Source organism: Coregonus lavaretus, assembly GCF_964263955.1.
Source record: "Coregonus lavaretus genome assembly, chromosome: 1".
Taxonomy (NCBI): domain Eukaryota; kingdom Metazoa; phylum Chordata; class Actinopteri; order Salmoniformes; family Salmonidae; genus Coregonus; species Coregonus lavaretus.
The window spans coordinates 24,285,448-24,305,064 of NC_139988.1; the positions used below are offsets into that span (position 1 = coordinate 24,285,448).

At 42.9% G+C, this 19,617-nt stretch overlaps 1 protein-coding gene across 1 annotated transcript in view; it reads right to left on the reverse strand.

Annotated features, from left to right (window-relative positions):
* Positions 1-18,266, reverse strand: part of LOC311136719 (tetraspanin-15-like) — a 48,448-nt gene extending 30,182 nt beyond the window's left edge. Inside the window, exon 1 of the mRNA XM_084170978.1 lies at positions 18,128-18,266. Within this exon, the coding sequence (XP_084027104.1) occupies positions 18,128-18,211 (84 nt within the window). The 5' untranslated portion in view covers positions 18,212-18,266. The remainder of the gene's footprint in view (positions 1-18,127) is intronic.
* Positions 18,267-19,617: the final 1,351 nt, after the last annotated feature.

Here is a 19,617-nt window from a genome sequence, read left to right on the forward strand (position 1 = left end):
CCCCACGGGGTGAGATCTTGCGTGGCGCCCCAGATCGAGGGAGATTATCAGTGGTCTTGTATGTCTTCCATTTCCTAATAATTGTTCCCACAGTTGCTTTCTTCAAACCAAGCTGCTTACCTATTGCAGATTCAGTCTTCCCAGCCTGGTGCAGGTCTACAATTTTGTTTCTGGTGTCCTTTGACAGCTCTTTGGTCTTGGCCATAGTGGAGTTTGGAGTGTGACTGTTTGAGGTTGTGGACAGGTGTCTTTTATACTGATAACAAGTTCAAACAGGTGCCATTAATACAGGTAACGAGTGGAGGACAGAGGAGCCTCTTAAAGAAGAAGTTACAGGTCTGTGAGAGCCAGAAATCTTGCTTGTTTGTAGGTGACCAAATACTTATTTTCCACCATAATTTCCAAATAAATTCATTAAAAATCCTACAATGTGATTTTCTGGAGAAAAAAATTCTCAATTTGTCTGTCATAGTTGATGTTCCAAGATGGCGTAGTAGTGCAGTTCTGTTTTTGTCGTGTGTCTGTAAATAGCCTGTAAATACCCTGTTTTTTTGTATTTTTCGTACATATTTCCCTATCAGACTTTTCATCTTTCTACAAAATATACTTTCCTGCAACCCGCCTCACTCAATGTGGAACGGATTCTATTATTGACTTACCTTTTATCTAGAATCTCCAGTTGAAACTAGCTAGCCAGCTAACTAGCTACTTGCTATTAGCCACAGTTAGCGGTATTTCACCCAGAACATTGGATTTTTTTTTCTGCGGATTAATTTAATCACTGGACATTAATCACCGGATATTCGGCCAGTCTGCACAGCGCGTTATCGACCCAGAACATATCAGTTTTTCTGCCGGAATCACTGAATCACTGGACCTTCAACTCCGGTTTCATCGCTACCAGCAACAAAATGGACGCTGTGGTCTGGCTAATCATCCTGAGCTAGGCCCATCTCCCGGCTATCTACCTCTCTGTCAACCGGACGGGACCACCTAGTGTTGACACGGAGCCCCGCTGGTCCTACACGACTGGTCTGCCGACGAAATCGTCTGATGTGGTTACGACGTCGACCACAAAGATTCCATCTGCTAGCCCCGGCCCGCTAGCACACGCTAGCCGTGGCCTCTTACTCGCTAGTGCTTTAGCAGCCTCCGAACTATCCTATTGCTGTTCACCGGACCTTTGATAACTCAGCTACACAGCTGATGTCTGCTGGACTGTTCCTTTTTACGGTACTACATCCTGTTTATGTTTAGCCTCAGCCCAAACATGGTTAGCTTATTGTTGTTTCGGTTATTTCTAATTGTACTATTTCACTGTAGATCCCCCAGCCCAGCTAAACCTGCCTTAGATAGCTCCTTTGTCCCACCCCCCATACATGCGGAGACCGACTCAATTGATGCCTCCAATGATGCTATCTCTTTCATTGTTACCCAACGCTTAGGTTTACCTCCACTTTACTCATATCCTTCCATATCCTTGTCTGTACATAATGCCCTGAATCTTTTCTACAACACCCGGAAATCTGCCCCCTTTATTCTATGTACCCAACGCACTAGAAGACCAGTTCTTAAAGCCTTTAGCCGTATCCTTATTCTAGTCCTCCTCTGTTCCTCTGGTGATGTAGAGGCTAACCCAGGCCCTGCAGCCCTCAGTATCACTCCTACTCCCCAGGCGCTATCATTTGCTGACTTCTGTAATCGCAAAAGTCTTGGTTTCTTGCACATAAATATCAGAAGTCTACTTCCTAAGTTTGAGTTATTCACTGCGTTAGCACACTCCGCCAACCCTGATGTTCTAGCAGTGTCTGAATCCTGGCTCAGGAAGGCCACCAAAAATTCTGAAATTTCCATCCCCAACTATAACATTTTCCGTCTAGATAGAACTGCCAAAGGGGGTGGAGTTGCAATCTACTGTAGAGATAGCCTGCAGAGGTCTATCATACTATCCAGGTCTGTGCCCAAACAGTTTGAGCTTCTACGTCTAAAAATCCACCTCTCCAGAAATAAGTCTATCACTGTTGCCACTTGCTACAGACCCCCCTCAGCCCCCAGCTGTGCCCTGGACACCATATGTGAATTGATTGCCCCCCATTTATCCTCAGAGTTCGTACTGCTTGGTGACCTAAATTGGGATATGCTTAATACCCCGGCCATCCTACAATCCAAACTAGATGCCCTCAACCTCACGCAAATTATCAACGAACCTACCAGGTACAACCCTAAATCCGTAAACATGGGTACCCTCATAGATATCATCCTGACTAACATACCCTCTAAATACACCTCAGCTGTCTTCAACCAGGATCTCAGCGATCACTGCCTTATTGCCTGCGTCCGTAACGGGTCCGCGGTCAAACGACCACCCCTCATCACTGTCAAACGCTCCCTAAAACACTTTAGCGAACAGGCCTTCCTAATTGACCTGGCCCAGGTATCCTGGATGGATATAGATCTCATTCCGTCAGTAGAGGATGCCTGGTTGTTCCTTAAAAGTAATTTCCTCTCAATCTTAAATAAACATGCCCCATTCAAAAAATACAGAACTAAGAACCGATATAGCCCCTGGTTCTCCTCAGACTTGACTGCCCTTGACCAGCACAAAAACATCCTGTGGCGTACTGCATTAGCATCAAATAGCCCCCGCGATATGCAACTTTTCAGGGAAGTTAGGAACCAATATACACAAGCAGTCAGGAAAGCAAAGGCTAACTTTTTCAAACAGAAATTTGCATCCTGTAGCACTAACTCCAAAAAGTTTTGGGACACTGTAAAGTCCATGGAGAATAAGAGCACTTCCTCCCAGCTGCCCACTGCACTGAGGCTAGGAAACACTATCACCACCGATAAATCTACAATAATCGAGAATTTCAACAAGCATTTTGCTACAGCTGGCCATGCTTTCCATCTGGCTACCACTACCCCGGCCACCAACTCTGCACCCTCCGCTGCAACTTGCCCATGCCCCCCCCGCTTCTCCTTCACACAAATTCAGACAGCTGATGTTTTGAAAGCACTGCAAAATCTGGACCCCTACAAATCAGCTGGGCTAGACAATCTGGACCCTTTCTTTCTAAAACTAGCCGCCGAAATTGTCGCAACCCCTATTACTAGTCTGTTCAAACCTCTCTTTCATAACGTCTGAGATCCCCAGAGATTGGAAAGCTGCCGCGGTCATTCCCCTCTTCAAAGGGGGTGACACTCTAGATCCAAACTGCTACAGACCTATATCCATCCTGCCCTGCCTTTCGAAAGTATTTGAAAGCCAAGTTAACAAACAGATCACCGACCATTTCGAATACCACCGTACCTTCTCCGCTATGCAATCCGGTTTCCGAGCTGGTCATGGGTGCACTTCAGCCACGCTCAAGGTCCTAAACGATATTATAACCGCGATTGATAATAGACAGTACTGTGCAGCCGTCTTCATCGACCTGGCCAAGGCTTTCGACTCTGTCAACCACCGCATTCTTATTGGCAGACTAAATAGCCTTGGTTTCTCAAATGACTGCCTCGCCTGGTTCACCAACTACTTCTCGGATAGAGTTCAGTGTGTCAAATCGGAGGGCCTGTTGTCTGGACCTATGGCAGTCTCTATGGGGGTGCCACAGGGTTCAATTCTTGGGCCGACACTTTTCTCCGTGTATATCAATGATGTCGCTCTTGCTGCTGGTGACTCTCAGATCCACCTCTACGCAGACGACACCATTTTGTATACATCTGGCCCTTCATTGGACACTGTGTTAACAAACCTCCAAACGAGCTTCAATGCCATACAACACTCCTTCAGTAGCCTCCAACTGCTCTTAAACACTAGTAAAACTAAATGCATGCTTTTCAATCGAACGCTGCTGGCACCCGCCCACCCGACTAGAATCACCACTCTCGACGGGTCTGACCTAGAGTATGTGGACAACTACAAATACCTAGGTGTCTGGTTAGACTGTAAACTCTCCTTCCAGACTCACATAAAGAATCTCCAATCCAAAGTTAAATCTAGAATCGGCTTCCTATTTCGCAACAAAGCCTCCTTCACTCATGCTGCCAAACATGCCCTCGTAAAACTGACTATCCTACCGATCCTTGACTTCGACGATGTCATTTACAAAATAGCCTCCAACACTCTACTTAGCAAATTGGATGTAGTCTATCACAGTGCCATCCATTTTGTCTCCAAAGCCCCATACACTACCCACCACTGTGACCTGTACGCTCTTGTTGGCTGGTCCTCACTACATGTTCGTCGTCAAACCCACTGGCTCCAGGCCATCTATAAATCACTGCTAGGCAAATCCCCGCCTTATCTTAGCTCATTGGTCACCATAGCAGCACCCACCCGTAGTCTGCGCTCCAGCAGGTATATCTCACTGGTCATTCCCAAAGCCAACACCTCCTTTGGCCGCCATTCCTTCCAGTTCTCTGCTGCCAATGACTGGAACGAATTGCAAAAATCTCTGAAGCTGGAGACTCTTATCTCCCTCAATAACTTTAAACATCAGTTGTCAGAGCACCTTACCGATCACTGCACCTGTACACAGCCCATCTGAAATTAGCCCACCCAACTACCTCATCCTTATATTGTTATTTATTTTGCTCTTTTGCACCCCAGTATCTCTATTTGCACATAATCTCTTGCACATCTAGCATTCCAGTGTTAATACTATTGTAACTATTTTGCACTATAGCCTATTTATTGCCTTACCTCCATAACTTGCTACATTTGCACACACTGTATATATATTTTCTGTTGTATTTTTGACTTTATGTTTTTTACCCCATATGTAACTGTGTTGTTTTTATTGCACTGCTTTGCTTTATCTTGGCCAGGTCGCAGTTGTAAATGAGAACCTGTTCTCAACTGGCTTACCTGGTTAAATAAAGGTGAAATAAAAAAAAATAAAAAAAAATGTGTACCTATGATGAAAATTACAGACCTCTCATCTTTTTAAGTGGGAGAACTTGCACAATTGGTGGCTGACTAAATACTTTTTTCCCCCACTGTATCAAAGTAATTACAGCATTGAGAAGGGCTCCCCCTTTAAAAGTAATGACAATAATTAAAATCACTTATTCATTACACATTAATACAAACGCAGAAACACACTTACTTCACTGTTCATAGACCTTGGTTGAAAAGCTACTGCGAGGTAGCGATAATGGGAGTAGTAACCCCTCCAGCACTAATGAACCAGTATGTAATGCTGATTTAGTACAAAAGGTGACATTCTCTAGTGTTCATTACATCCTACCTGTGACAACTAATCAGTGTCTCTAGGTCTATGAATGCCTGTCTCCCCTGGTGGGCCACAGGCAGCTGATTGAACAGCTTTCCCGCTTCAGGGCCAATTTCATTTTCTCTTCAAACACCAATGCAGGGATGTCTGGTTTGTGAGTAGTTCAAGGAAACCTACTGTGCACAGCTCTACCAGAGGTTTTTATTGCAAAGAGAATTGGCTCTGAGCTCTGAGATTGTAACTGACTGTTCTGATGTTCCAGGTGGATTTGTAATTAAAAGAGACACCAAGCAGCTATGAGGCGGCACTGCTAGACTGATACTATACTGTAGGCCTACACAGGAAATTACAAGGCTTTTTGATCGCTTGATACCAGTCCAAATGGAGGGAGCTGTGGTTGCTAGGCAAACTCCTGATCTACAAACAGTCAGGTCCAAAATTATTGGTACCCTTGATAAAGATGAGCAAAAAAACTATATAAAATAAAATACAAATACTGAGCTATATTGTATGCTCAAACTTTTTTTTTTTTTAAGTATCTTCTGTTATACTAATACAATTGCTCAGATAAATATTTTTTGTTTAACAAGTTATTTAAAGAAAAATCTAAAAGAAAGGGGTTAAAATCATTGACCTCACCTTCGGAGGATAATTCCAGAGACTAAGATGGGCATTGCAAAATGTTGATTTTATGTGGAATTTGATGTGTGGTTGGGGTTATTGTCTTGCTGGAAGATCCACTTGCGGCCAAGTTTCAGCCTCCTGGCAGAGGCAACCAGGTTTTTGTCTAAAACATCCTGGTACTCTGTAAAGTTTATGATGCCATTGACCTTGACAAGGTCCCCAGGACCAGGGGAAGCAAAATATCCCCATAACATCAAAGATACCTTTACAGTATGTATGGGGTTATTTTCTGCTTAGGCATCCTTATTTCGATACCAAACCCACCACTGGTGTGCATTGCCAAAGAGCTCTTTTCATGTCATCTGACCATAGCACCGGTTCTAATCCAAGTGCCAATACCATTTAGCAAACTGCAGGTGTTTACATTTGTTGGATGAAATGAAAATAGAGCTCTTTGGAGAGTCAGGTTGTTGGCAAACAAGACGTTGGGAGTTTAAATCCCATGTGAGGTTGAGTCCCAAGTAATCAAAATACAGCAGCATACTGTCATTTTACAGCAACACTTTAATTCAGCTGTTAAAGTACAGTAACTTGTTGTACATGTACTGTATTTTCACTGCAATCAGTTTCTGGTAGTGCGTCTTAAAATTACAGGAAATCCAGCGGTAAAAATACAGTAACTTGTTGTTGTATATTTATCGTATTTTCACTGCAACCAGTAGCCGGTACTGTACTGTTAAATTACACGTGGACTCGCATGTGGATCAGATAAGTATGTCAAATCCTTAAATGAAACACCTGCATAAAAGGCATTCACCTTTTCGCTTCTTTAATACAGTATTACATTTACGTCATTTAGCAGACGCTCTTATCCAGAGCGACTTACAAATAGGTGCATTCACCTTATAGCCAGTGGGATAACCACTTTACAATGTTTTATTTTGTTGTTGTTTTTGGGGGGGGGGGGGGGATGTTGGAGTAAAGGGGGGGGGTAGAAGGATTACTTTATCCTATCCCAGGTATTCCTTAAAGAGGTGGGGTTTCAAATGTCTCCGGAAGGTGGTGAGTGACACCGCTGTCCTGGCGTCGTGAGGGAGCTTGTTCCACCATTGGGGTGCCAGAGCAGCGAACAGTTTTGACTGGACTGAGCGGGAACTATGCTTCCGCAGAGGTAGGGGAGCCAGCAGGCCAGAGATAAAAATTACTATATTCAAGTACAGTAGTTCAGCAGATACACTGTCTGTTTTATAAAACAATACCATGTAGTCCATAACCCAGCACCTATTTGGTATTCCTGAGGGGATCCAGGCATCGCGACATAGCAAGGATCTGGCCAGCACATTGACATGACTGTGGATTCTCAACAACCTGCAGTGGTGCACATTCATCAACAGACTGATTTCGTGGTCTGACTCTCTATTTCACAATACTTCCCTATGGCAAAGTACTCGATTTCTGCATAAACTTATTGGAAGCAGCAAACAGTGAGCGAATATTACTTTTAAAAAATCTATAAAGCTGGATTTCAGCATGTTTCTATAAAAATGTTTCTATACAAATGCAGTACAACCCTACCTGCCACTATGGTGCCTTGTGAGTAAAGCTATACCATAGAGCCAGCGGACTGTGATACATCTCCCTGACAGAAATGCCTGCTAGGAAAAATCCAACAGATTATTTTCTCAACAATGTGGGTGGTACATGCAACCTTTTGTTTATGTTCACAATGATGGCTCCTAACACGTGCAGGCCTGTTCCCTGGTGGATGTGCTTTTGTCAAGGAGCAGCGAGAGTCATAACACTGCTGTTCCTGGCTTTAACAAGCCCACAATGCCCTGCTGTACAAGAACATTATGAGCTTCTAGGGAGACACTTCACTTAAGTCTGAGACCAGTGCAGTTATACATTTGTTGATAGGCCTACAGGAATGCAAAGGCAAAAAAGGTGAGAGGTAAAAACGTCATGCGTGAAACATGCTTTAAAACATGAAATTATAAATAATTACATAGGATTTTCCTGTTTGATGACCTGCAGGATTTCCTGTAAATTATCCAAATGCTGAAAAGCACAACAATGGGTGAATCCGTCACTGAATACAGTCCCTCCTTTGAGTAACTTCGTTAAACAAAGTACAACTGTTTAATTTGTTGAAAATATAATCTACCGTGTGTACAATAAATCAAAAGATATTTCCAACCAACTTTCTTAACTTTGGCAACATAAACTTGGCAGGTTGTTCCAAGCCAATATCTCTTTTTTAAAAGTATCAGTAATAGCAAAGCCTGTGATGGTGTTTGCTCGGTCTTCAATCAACTCTTTGAACTGAGATTGGTAACAAGAGATGTTGGCTTGGAACAACCTGCCAAGTTTGAGCAGCAAAGCCTGTGATAGTCTTCACAACTTTCTGAACCAAGATTGATAACAAGAGAACCAAAATTTCATGACAGCCTAATCAGTAGAACCCCAAAAGTGTATTTCTTGATTGAAAGAAAGCTGGGGTAGAAAATAACAAAACAGACACTTATTGAGACAAAGTGACACTGGTTCCCAGAGAACCAAATGCCCTGACATAATAGCCTAACACGTCAAAAGCTGTTGCAGTCGACAAATACAGGAATACCCGCCCGGTTTGCAGCCTCAGCAAGTTTCATTTCTGTTGAGACACTGAATAAAAATGACAGTGAAATAGAGGCTGAAACAGTAGGCCTACCATACCTTTGTTTAAACCCTGATAGTACTACATTTAATTGACAGTAAATAGTGGAGGGAGAAAAAAGTACATTATTCTTATACAATTTGAGCACTTTTATAACCCTCTAAAGCTGTGGTGAGTCCTGTTCCTCAATATGTTGTTTCAGTCAGCACCTGTGGTAAATCATTGGCTCCCACAATTTCCTGTTGTCTGAAACATTATGCCCGGATAAATCTCCATCCTCCACAACAAAGATTTGATGGTCCGCATATTTTATTTTTTAAAGTATAATAATAAATAGATAGAACAACAATGCCCTCTTTATGATGATTGACAGGTAAGCTAACCATCATGCAGGCCTACTATACCAAGGTACAGTTCAAACAGGTATTTAACAGGGGCAGAGCATGTATTAAACAGTAATTAGCTAGTGCCGAGCCTATATGGAAATACTGGTGACACTACACTTGCAGGGTAGGCTACCTACTATATCACACATGTATGACCCACACATTCATAAGCAGTACATGCTTATGATAGCTACAAAACAGGCAAATATCCACTTGTGGTTGTTGACTTATGTTAACATCATTTCATTATGAATGTGTTAAGTCCTTATGTAGGTACTCCTTTAACAAAATATTTGCCAAACCCCTGTGGTCCTCATGTTTCCCTCTGATCAACAGTATAAAAAGAAAGAAAGTCACAAACTAAATATGCTCCCAACAATTGAATGGATATACCTAACCAACATTTCGGCACTGAAGCACCTCTACAAACATGATTAGGTGTGCGTCACATCATGCTTTTTACTCCCTCTGATCAACAAACATTCTATATTCGACAGGTACTAAAACTCTGATCAAATATAATTGACACTGGGAGGGCTGTTTAGACGACACTAAAGACGCCCCCATTTGAATCCATTATGCCCAGTAACGACCCACACAAAGCTATTATCAACTAAATGTTGGGTATAAAAATATTGTTAACCCTAACAATGCAGGAACTTTGGTCTATTCAAGCTAAAATCTCTTCACTTTATTGAAACCAAAGACCGTACAGGGTGAAACAGGGACTGTCTATTTTAATAACTGAAAAACTCTGAACAATTATTTCCTTACTCTCTATGCAACACCTCCATTAAATTATACCATAAATATTTTTCAAAGTAAATTGGATTCAGATCATCCATCAAGATGATAAAACATTGGTTCCATTTAACTATAGAAGGAAAGAACCATGAACGATGTGTATTACTTGTTAAATTAAATGCCAATTTTCTGAGAGTATAGGGGGCATAATGCACTTTTTGCACCAACAATTTATTCATAAGCCATTGTAGATCTGATTCTACTGGCAGATGAAATTGGGTGGGCTATAAAGATTTTAATGCAGGGATCATCAACTAGATTAAGATTTTTTTGTTGCGCGGATGGTCGGAACAAAATCACAAATTATCTGTAGACTGCAAATTGACCGCAAGAAGCCCAAACAGATATGTTTGACTAAAACATAATAATTTCAAACCTTGCTTACATTTGTATATGATCACGTCTTGTCTCTATTATGCGTGGGAATACTTGGGAACAGATTTCTTCAATTAAAATCACTTGGTGTTGATTTCCTGGTGCTTTTACAGTCTTATGTCCAACAATGAAAATAAAATAGGTTTTGAAATTTGGCCCGAGGGCCACTAGTTGGGGAACCGTGTCTTAATGCTACTAGCGTAACCCTGTTTCTCTGATATTATGAATATCACAGTGGGATTCACCAAATCTCTAAGAAGCTCAAAGAACCAAATCACGTCTGTGTCAAAGACAGACAGGTCGAGTGGCGAATTAGATAAGCCCCTCCCTTCATACTAAAGAACCACTCACCCGCCCCCTGGTCATTCTCGAGCATGCCAAACTTCCTCACAATCTTGCGAGTAGGGGAATGTGGTGAGGTATCGCACTCATAATAATCAGAGAACCGGGCTTAAGAAGTAACCTTAAGTTCTTTCAATTATTTGTTTGGATATCACACAGCGAGATATGGCCAACTCCTGTATCACACATACTCTCTGAAGCCAGGTAGTCTCAACATATCAACCCTCAGAGGCTCCAACACTGAGGACAGTATGTACCAAAGAATGTGCAGTGACGCCTAGCTGGTAGAACCTCAAATGTATGAGGGGACGCCCAACAAGCCACATCGCAAATCTCCTGCAAGGAGATGCCCTTAAACTGCACCCAAGAAGTAGCCATACCTGTGGTGGAGTGAGCCCTCAGGCGTTCTGGAATCTGTAACCCCTTGCTATTATAGGCCAATGTAATAGCTTCCACAATCCAATTTGACAACCGTTGAGAGGGGCCTCCCCTCGAAGGGAGGTGCCCAGGATACTAGAGTTGGTTGGTATTGCGCAAAGCTCTCGTTATATCCAAGAATATGCGCAACGCGCGTACTGGACACAAACAGTGGAGCCGCTCATTTACTATAGAAGGGGAAGGCGGCGGGTGGAAAGACACAAGGTGGGACAATTGTAATTGCAGCTGACCTTAGGCTTAAAAGGCAGGGTTGGGCAACAAGGTAACCTTGGAAAAGCCCCGTGAAAACTGTAGACACGAATGGTGAACTGACAGTGAATGTAGGTCACTCGCTTTGAGGATGTAAGGGCAACCAGTAAAGTGGCCTTAAAGGAGAGATATTTCATCTCCACGCTTTCCAGCGGCTCAAAAGGCTGCTGTGAAATAACCAAGCACAATAGACAAATCCCATGACGGGACTAAAGGCTTAGGAACTGGACGTAAAACAATCTCAGTTCACTTGGGTCAGCAGATCCCTGCGTAATGGGAGTTGCCAGGGCTCATCGTACAGCAGGAGAATGATCTCCGCTATCCAGAGCTTGCTTGGCCATCAAGGGGCTACCAGGATGAGCCTTCTTCCCCCACTCTGGGCAGTGCATGCTTTTGTGCGATGACGAAGAGATCTACGGATGCTTGACCATATCTCTCCCAGATCTGTTTCACCACTTGGGGGATGGGGTCTCCATTCCCCTTGATGGGGATTCCGTCTGGTCAATAAGTCCGCTCCTACGTTCAGTACACCCAGGACATGAGTCGTGCATAGTCACAGTAGGTGTGCTCTGCTCCACAGAATAATCCTGACTGATAGTCTGTGTAAGTGCAGGGATCGAGTGCCTCCCTGGCGGTTGATGTAAGCCACCACAGTCATATTGTCCATTCTGATCAAGACATGACAATTCCGAAGGGAGGGTCAAAAGTGTCTCAGAGCAACAAACTGTCAGCAATTCGAGGTAATTTATGTGAGCAATGCAGAGTTGTGGGGTTCACACTCCATTTATTGCATTCCCCTCATGAACTGCACTCCAGCCCGTGAGTTACGAGTCTGTCATCATCACTTTCCTTGTTGTCACTACACCTAGGGGAGTGCCAAGAATTAAGATTGAGGGGCTCTTCCAGTGAGAGCTGAGAGACATGCGGAGGTCACCCTTATCTGACGACTGAGGTGACACAGTGTACACAGATGCTGGGCAAACACTCAGCACTGGAAGTCTCTCATCCTCAGTAGGCCAAGAGGTACTACTGAGATGTTGGACGCCATCAACCCCAGCATTGGGCCTAGGTATTCTACTCTCTGTGTTGGCATCAAACAGCTCTTATCTTGAACCCTATCTCGGAGAGATGCGTTACAAGGGAAGTCGTGTCTTGTATATCTTGTTACCTGGATGGGGAGCAAAGCAGATTATCGTCTATGTAGGCGGAGACTCTCAGCCCCTTGTTTCTCAGGGGTGTGAGAGCTGCCTCTACACACTTGCTGAACGTTCGTGAAGCTAGCGCTAGCCTGAACAGGACGGTGAGGTATTCGTAAGCTGTGCCTTGAAAGGCAAACCTTAGAGACCTCCTGTGTGCTGGCAGGATGCTTATGTGAAAATAAGCATCCTGCAGGTCAACTGAGGTGATCGAGTTGCCTCAACAAACAGAGTGAGACAGCATGTTGAATGTCAGCATATGGAACGTGAACTTCTTCAGATAGTTGAGGACCCATAGGTCCAGAATGGGGCGAACTCCTCCCCCTTTTTTGGGAACCAGGAAGTACCAATGAGTAGAAACCGAGGTGGCTCTCTGGCACTTGAATCATCCTGATAGCCCGTTTGCTTAACAGATAGGAGATTTCCTGCTCTAGTATGCGTGCCAAGTAGCCAGTCACTACTGATTCCCAAATTCTCAGAGTGAACTGCAGTCTGTACCCCTTCGTAGCCGTGGACCAGACCCAGGGATGGACTGAGCATACGCTCCAGTTCCCTGCTCTGGTGGTGAGTAGCCCACAGGTCGATAGACTATCGCTCACCAGTGCTGCTGGAGTGCCCTCTGTTGGCGATGGAGCGAGTCACCCTTTCATTGTATTTTGCTGTGTCCTTGGCATGACGTCTGTGTTCCAGCGAAAGGCCCTGGTGCCAGCAAATTGCCCTCTCCCTGCTATGAAGCCTTGGCTTGGGGAGGGGTAGGCCGGATAGACACGATTCCCTGGTCTACGGGGTAGGCAGAAGTTGAAGGCTTCACACTCCTTCTTTCGAAGTTCACGCTTCCGCATTGCGAGAGTGGAGTTCTCATCCTCTTCTGCAGCCTGGAGGATGTCGGTCATGCTCTCGTTGTCTTCGTCTATGATGACGTCCCCTTTCCCCTCCTGCAGAAAGAAGACCTGGTAAAATTGGGTGAAGGTCCTCGGGGTAGCCATCCATGACGTTGGTCAATGAGGGCTGGGTCTGTGAGGTAGTCTCCACGCTCGAAGGGAGTGTGGGAGACAAACCACGTTGGAGAATTCCTACAATAGACCCAAAGGGGGTGCGTGTCTGCCTGATATGGTTGCCCCACATGGATACGAATGTGCCGGTGCTGGGGCAGGGGCCGGGGCCGAGGACTTGCTCGGTACCCCTTAGGCTGAGCTAGCAGGCTCCATGGCTCCACAAAACAGCAAATCCGAGAACGAAGACAAACATGACTAGCTTTCGCCACTTCGGCTAATAGCTTAGCTAGTTAGCACAGTGCTAGATGAAGAAGCTAATCCTTCAACAATGTGAACATAGCTAGCGTTTACTTTGTGGGTTAGTAGCCTAGCTAGTTAGCACAATGTTAGCCAAAGGAAGTTAACCCTATGTTGGTCTTAGGACAAACAAAAGTGTGGCTCTCGACTGATAAGCAGTGAAGCTAGGACGGACGGTCTAGTCAAGGCGGCATGGTAGTGGGTTGAGCTAAACGAGAGAGCGAGCTAGTAATTCTACCCTTCCAGGTAGAAAAGCTAGTCGGTAGGATAGCTAGCCTTGCGGAAAGCTAGCCAGGTAAACTAAGCCTTGCAGCTAAGCTAGACAAGTCTCAGTAGATAGCCGTGTGACGCTAGCTACCACAGGAGACAAAGGGAAGAAAAAGCTCATTCTTAGCCAAAGCAAAAATGTTCCAGTCGGTAAAGTCACCCAACACATAAGACATAAGATGAAAAACCTGCGCTCGGTGGCTTAACCTCACAGCACACCTGCAAACATTTGAACAGGAAAACAAATAAAGTCATTCTGAGGAGAGCTGAGAATGACCAGAGGGCGAGCGAGTGAGTCTTACCTCATTCGCCACTCGACCGGTCTGTCGCTGACAGACGTGTGTGATTGGTTCTTCGAGCAGCTTAGAGAGATTCTGTGAATCCCACTGTGAGATGTTGAAACGAATCATTGAAACAGAACTTCTACGCTCTAACATTCCAGCAAACATGTCCACATTGGCAAGATGTGGGCCCAATGCAGGCTAAAATATTGGCCCCACGTAGGCTGCCCACATTGGGCCAATGCGCCTTTGCTCATTGGCCCCCATGTTATTGGCCGAATGTGGGCAGCCCATATCTGGTGAGGGAAGCCCTCACTTTGCATGAAATAAGCCCATCTTTTCCCAGCAAACATGCCCACATTGGCACGATGTGGGCCCAATGTGGGTTAAAACATTGGACTCATGTAGGCTGCCCACATTGGGCCGATGCACCCTTGCTCAGCGGCTCCACATTGGTGGCCCCAAGGGCAGCTCTCACGTCGCCTGAAATAAGCCTACCCCTTTGGATCGGCTGCCCTTTACATTGTATCAGAAAGACAAAGTTGTTGCTATCTAGTGATGTGCAGTTCGTGAACGATTTGTTCGTTTTGAACAAATACTTTTACTGACTCGAGAGTCATGATTCATTTTCTGAGTGACTCATTCATTTTAGTATTTTGTTTGACCTGCTGGCCGCAATGAATTCTACAGCAGGATTAATATGCGCCCTCCGGTGATGTGCTCCGACCAACCACTGTCTGTCATACACTGTATATGCACGCAGGCAAAATAGATAATGCTGTAGGCAGCATAGAGAAGAAAAAAACATGTTTAGAACTGATAATTGATCACATGGTGCAATAATTAAAGCAATTAATTGATTCTTGAATGTTATGGACACAGCTTTGTAGAACCGAAACATACACAGCCTCTGCTCAACAAACTCAAACTCCAGAACAAATCGTTTGGGGTGCTTCACCCTCACTGCAGTCAATCAATGCATTCCGCCAAGAGTCGTTCACAATCTAGTCCGATTGCGGCCACACCTAGACCTTGTTTCAAATGTAGGCTACCAAGAAAGAATCATATTTGTATGCCTAGCAATCAACAAATGCTCATTATTTAAAGCACGCTTTTACAAGCCTCAGTAAGCGATGACAGCTTCAATAAGCTTGTTATGGTGAACGACATGTGAATGAGAGGTTTGTAGAATCATGACCATTTTGAGTTTTCAGTTCATCGTTCGCTGGTAGGGGATCCTGCGTGCTCTGGGCATTACTGACTCAAATGAACAAAATAAGTTGAAAGTGTTATTTTGACTGTGAATGAGTCGAAAAGATCTGAGTCAGTAAAAAGAGCCAAACTTCCCCATCACTATTGCTATCATATGTACACAGTGTACAAAACATTAGGAAAACCTTCCTAATATTCAGTTTCACATATTTTGCCTTCAGAACAGCCTCAATTATTCAGGGCATGGACTCTACAAGTTGTCAAAAGCATTCCACAGGGATGCTGCCCGTGTTGACTCCAATGCTTCCCACAGTTGTGTCAAGTTGACTGGATGTCCGTTGGGTAGTGGACCATTCTTGATACAAATGGGAAACTGTTGAGCGTGAAAAGCCCAGCAGAGTTGTAGTTCTTGACACACTCAAACCGGTGCACCTGGCACCTACTACACTTAAATATTTTGTTTTGCCCATTCATCCTCTGAATAATAATAATAATAATAATAATAATAATATGCCATTTAGCAGACGCTTTTATCCAAAGCAACTTACAGTCATGTGTGCATACATTTTTACGTATGGGTGGTCCCGGGGATCGAACCCACTACCCTGGCGTTACAAGCGCCATGCTCTACCAATTGAGCTAGAGGACCACTTGAAGAAATGTTCGAAGTTCTTGACATTTTCCGTATTGACTGACCTTCATGTCTTAAAGTAATAATGGACTGTCATTTCTCTTTGCTTATTTGAGCTGTTCTTGCCATAATATGGACTTGGTCTTTTACAAAATAGGACTATCTTTTGTATACCCCCCTACCTTGTCATAACACAACTGATTCCACAAATTAACAAGGCACACCTGTTAATTGAAATGCATTCCAGGTGACTACCACATGAAGCTGGTTGAGAGAATGCCAAGAGTGTGCAAAGCTGTCATCAAGGCAAAGGGCGGCCACTTGAAGAACCTCAAATATAAAATATATTTTGATTTGTTTAACACCTATTTGGTTACTACATGATTCCATATGTGTTATTTCATAGTTTTGATGTCTTCACTATCATTCTACAATGTAGAAAATACAGGAAGGCCAAAAAGATAATCAAGAACAACAACCACTTCCTGTTCACCCCGCTATCATCCAGAAGGCGAGGTCAGTACAGGTGCATCAAAGCTGGGACCGAGAGACTGAAAAACAGCTTCTATCTCAAGGCCATCAGACTGTTAAACAACCATCACTAGCACATTAGAGGCTGCTGCTGCCTACATACAGACTTTAATAAATGGAACACTTTAATATATATACTGTATTCTATACTATCTTAATAATGTTTACATATCTTGCACTGCTCATCTCATATGTATATACTGTATTCTATACTATCTTAATAATGTTTACATATCTTGCATTACCCATCTCATCTGTATATACTGTATTCTATACTATCTTAATAATGTTTACATATCTTGCATTTCCCATCTCATCTGTATATACTGTATTCTATACTATCTTAATAATGTTTACATATCTTGCATTACCCATCTCATATGTATATACTGTATTCTATACTATCTTAATAATGTTTACATATCTTGCATTACCCATCTCATATGTATATACTGTATTCTATACTATCTTAATAATGTTTCCATATCTTGCATTACCCATCTCATATGTATATACTGTATTCTATACTATCTTAATAATATATATATATATATATATATATATATATATATTCTTCAATTCCATTCCTTACTAGTTTTTGTGTGTATTGGGTATTTGTTGTGTAACTGTTAGATATTACTTGCTAGATATTGCAACAACAACATCTGCTAAACACGAGACCAATACATTTGATTTGATTTGAAATGCATACGGACGTCAGGTAAATTTAAAATCTTGCCGGTCACATTTGTCCGGCGCCAAACCCTGGTGTGTGTGTGTGTGTGTGTGTGTGTATACACAATCCTTGTCTCAAGGCTTGAAAATAATTATTTAACCTCTCTCCTCCCCTTATCTACACAGATCGAAGTGGATTTAACAGGTGACCATTAAGGGATCACCTGGTCAGTCTATGAGCAGCTGTTCCTAATGGTTTTGTAAACTCAGTGTATACGTTTTACCAGAGACACTCTCATGTCACATGCACTTATCTAAAGTATTTTTTACATACTTTATCATTGACAGTGTACAAAATAAAAATGTTGTCATCACACAACAGAACAGTTAAACTGGAATGACACTCAGTAGCAGTTGCACAAAAAGAACTTGTGAACATATAACTGTAAGGTTATATCCATGTTGGGCTGGTGTGGGCTAGCCCCTGCCCACCTTGCCCACATGGGGCCATGTTTGCTGGGTCCTCTCATACATAATCGTTTAATTATCCAAACATGACATTGCATTTATTAGCACTTATACTGTCACATGCCCTTCAAAGCCACACACTGTAAAATGTTAATTCCATCGGACTCTGGAGTGAGCCACCAGCAAAAACGTAAACAATGTAGCAAATACATACCCATGCCTATCAAACCACCACCAGCCCAAAATCCACCGTGTGTAGGCTACAAGATCGGGCACCCGTCGATCCAACAGAGCTTTTAAGTTATCAGAAATCCTAATATTTACGCATTGCCCTTTTGTCACAAACACTAGCAAGGGAGAATTGCCGGAATGCGCGAGTCCGTTCATCCGCCATGTGTTATTTGCATCGAGTCTGCCTCGGTTATCTATTTGGCGATACGGGGGTATTAATGCATAGGCTACTCACCCAGAAGATAGTGGCATACAAAATAACGGTAAACTTCAGAAAAACGTAGGAGAACCTCTCGCAATATCTAACATCATTGGACATGTTTGATCCCGAACGATGGCCTTCCTGTTTCTCGTCCCCCACACCTGGAACTCTGTTCCGCGTCGCTGTGCTGTCTGACCAGTTATATTTGACTGATAGACGGACGCCCCAATTAGGACACTGGGAGGAATGAATGGAGCTACTTCTGCCACTGTGGCTTCTGATTTTAGTAGCTTGCTTACGGCCGACTTCATAAGTTTAATTTTTTTGCGTTTCCTGATTGTACCTGTATTTCAGTAAGGCAACATTTTACGTTTTATTTTGGTTGCACTGTTGGAAGAAATGCAATGCAGAAATCAAATGCACATATACTGGCATAGGCCTAAGTGAGTTATAGCCTATAGTCCCCTACATATTTATTTGGACAGTGAAGCTAAAACTTGAATGTGTCTCCATACTCCAGCATTTTGGAATTGTTTTATATGAGGCAACAGTACAGAATGTCACCTTTCATTTGAATGTATTTTCATACATATCTGTTTTACCATTTAGAAATGAAAGCATCCACATTAAAGCAATGTACATTCAAAAAGGAATCATAGGCTGCACCATGAAAAAAGAAGATGTATCATTTCTGACATTACAGACCAAACATATTTACTGGTAATTAATATTTTAGTATTCATTATATGGACATGTAGGGTACACTGTATACAACACCTGGTTTTGATATAGGCCTATACCAATATTATTCTTGCTTCCCTTGTTTTCTGTTTACTCTATATCTTGAGGAATATACAATCCTTGGTGTGGTTATTTGTAAGATTGTCTACTCTATAGGGTACTCTCAAATGTGGTAGGGTAGGCCCTGTCAAATGTAGCAAATGTAGATACTATTATTAATTTAGAAACCAAAACATGAAACTTCATGCACAAAGGTATTGCCTGTTTTTCAATATTATGTCAGCAGAGAAATGTTTTATTTCACAACGTGGCTGAACAATATCTAAGGAATTTTGATTGATTTTAGCCCAGGTATTCTGAAAGATGTATTTACTGAACCAATGGAAAATTTCAACAATTCTAACCTTCTGTTTTGCCTGGCTGCAGATTCATTACAGATCTGTTTGGATTAATTTGGCTTGCTGGTATTTGTCTCAGGTATGGAGAGTACTTGGATGGTACCCAGACAGTGGATTTAATATTGTTGATTTTAGACAGTAAGTTGAAAGAAGCTTTCATTAAGCATTTTCTTGCCACATACTGTATGATGTTGTAAGTTATTTCCATGTGGTAGGCCACTTGAAATAGAATGGCACATATCTGGAATGTTGAGCCTGAAGCATTGGGGAGTGGTTGTCGGTGTGTTGGACTCTGTACTCTGCATGCAGATATCATGTTCAGCTTTTGAAAACAACCCGGCCATAGTACTAATCCTCAGACTTTTATATTCCAATATCCACTAT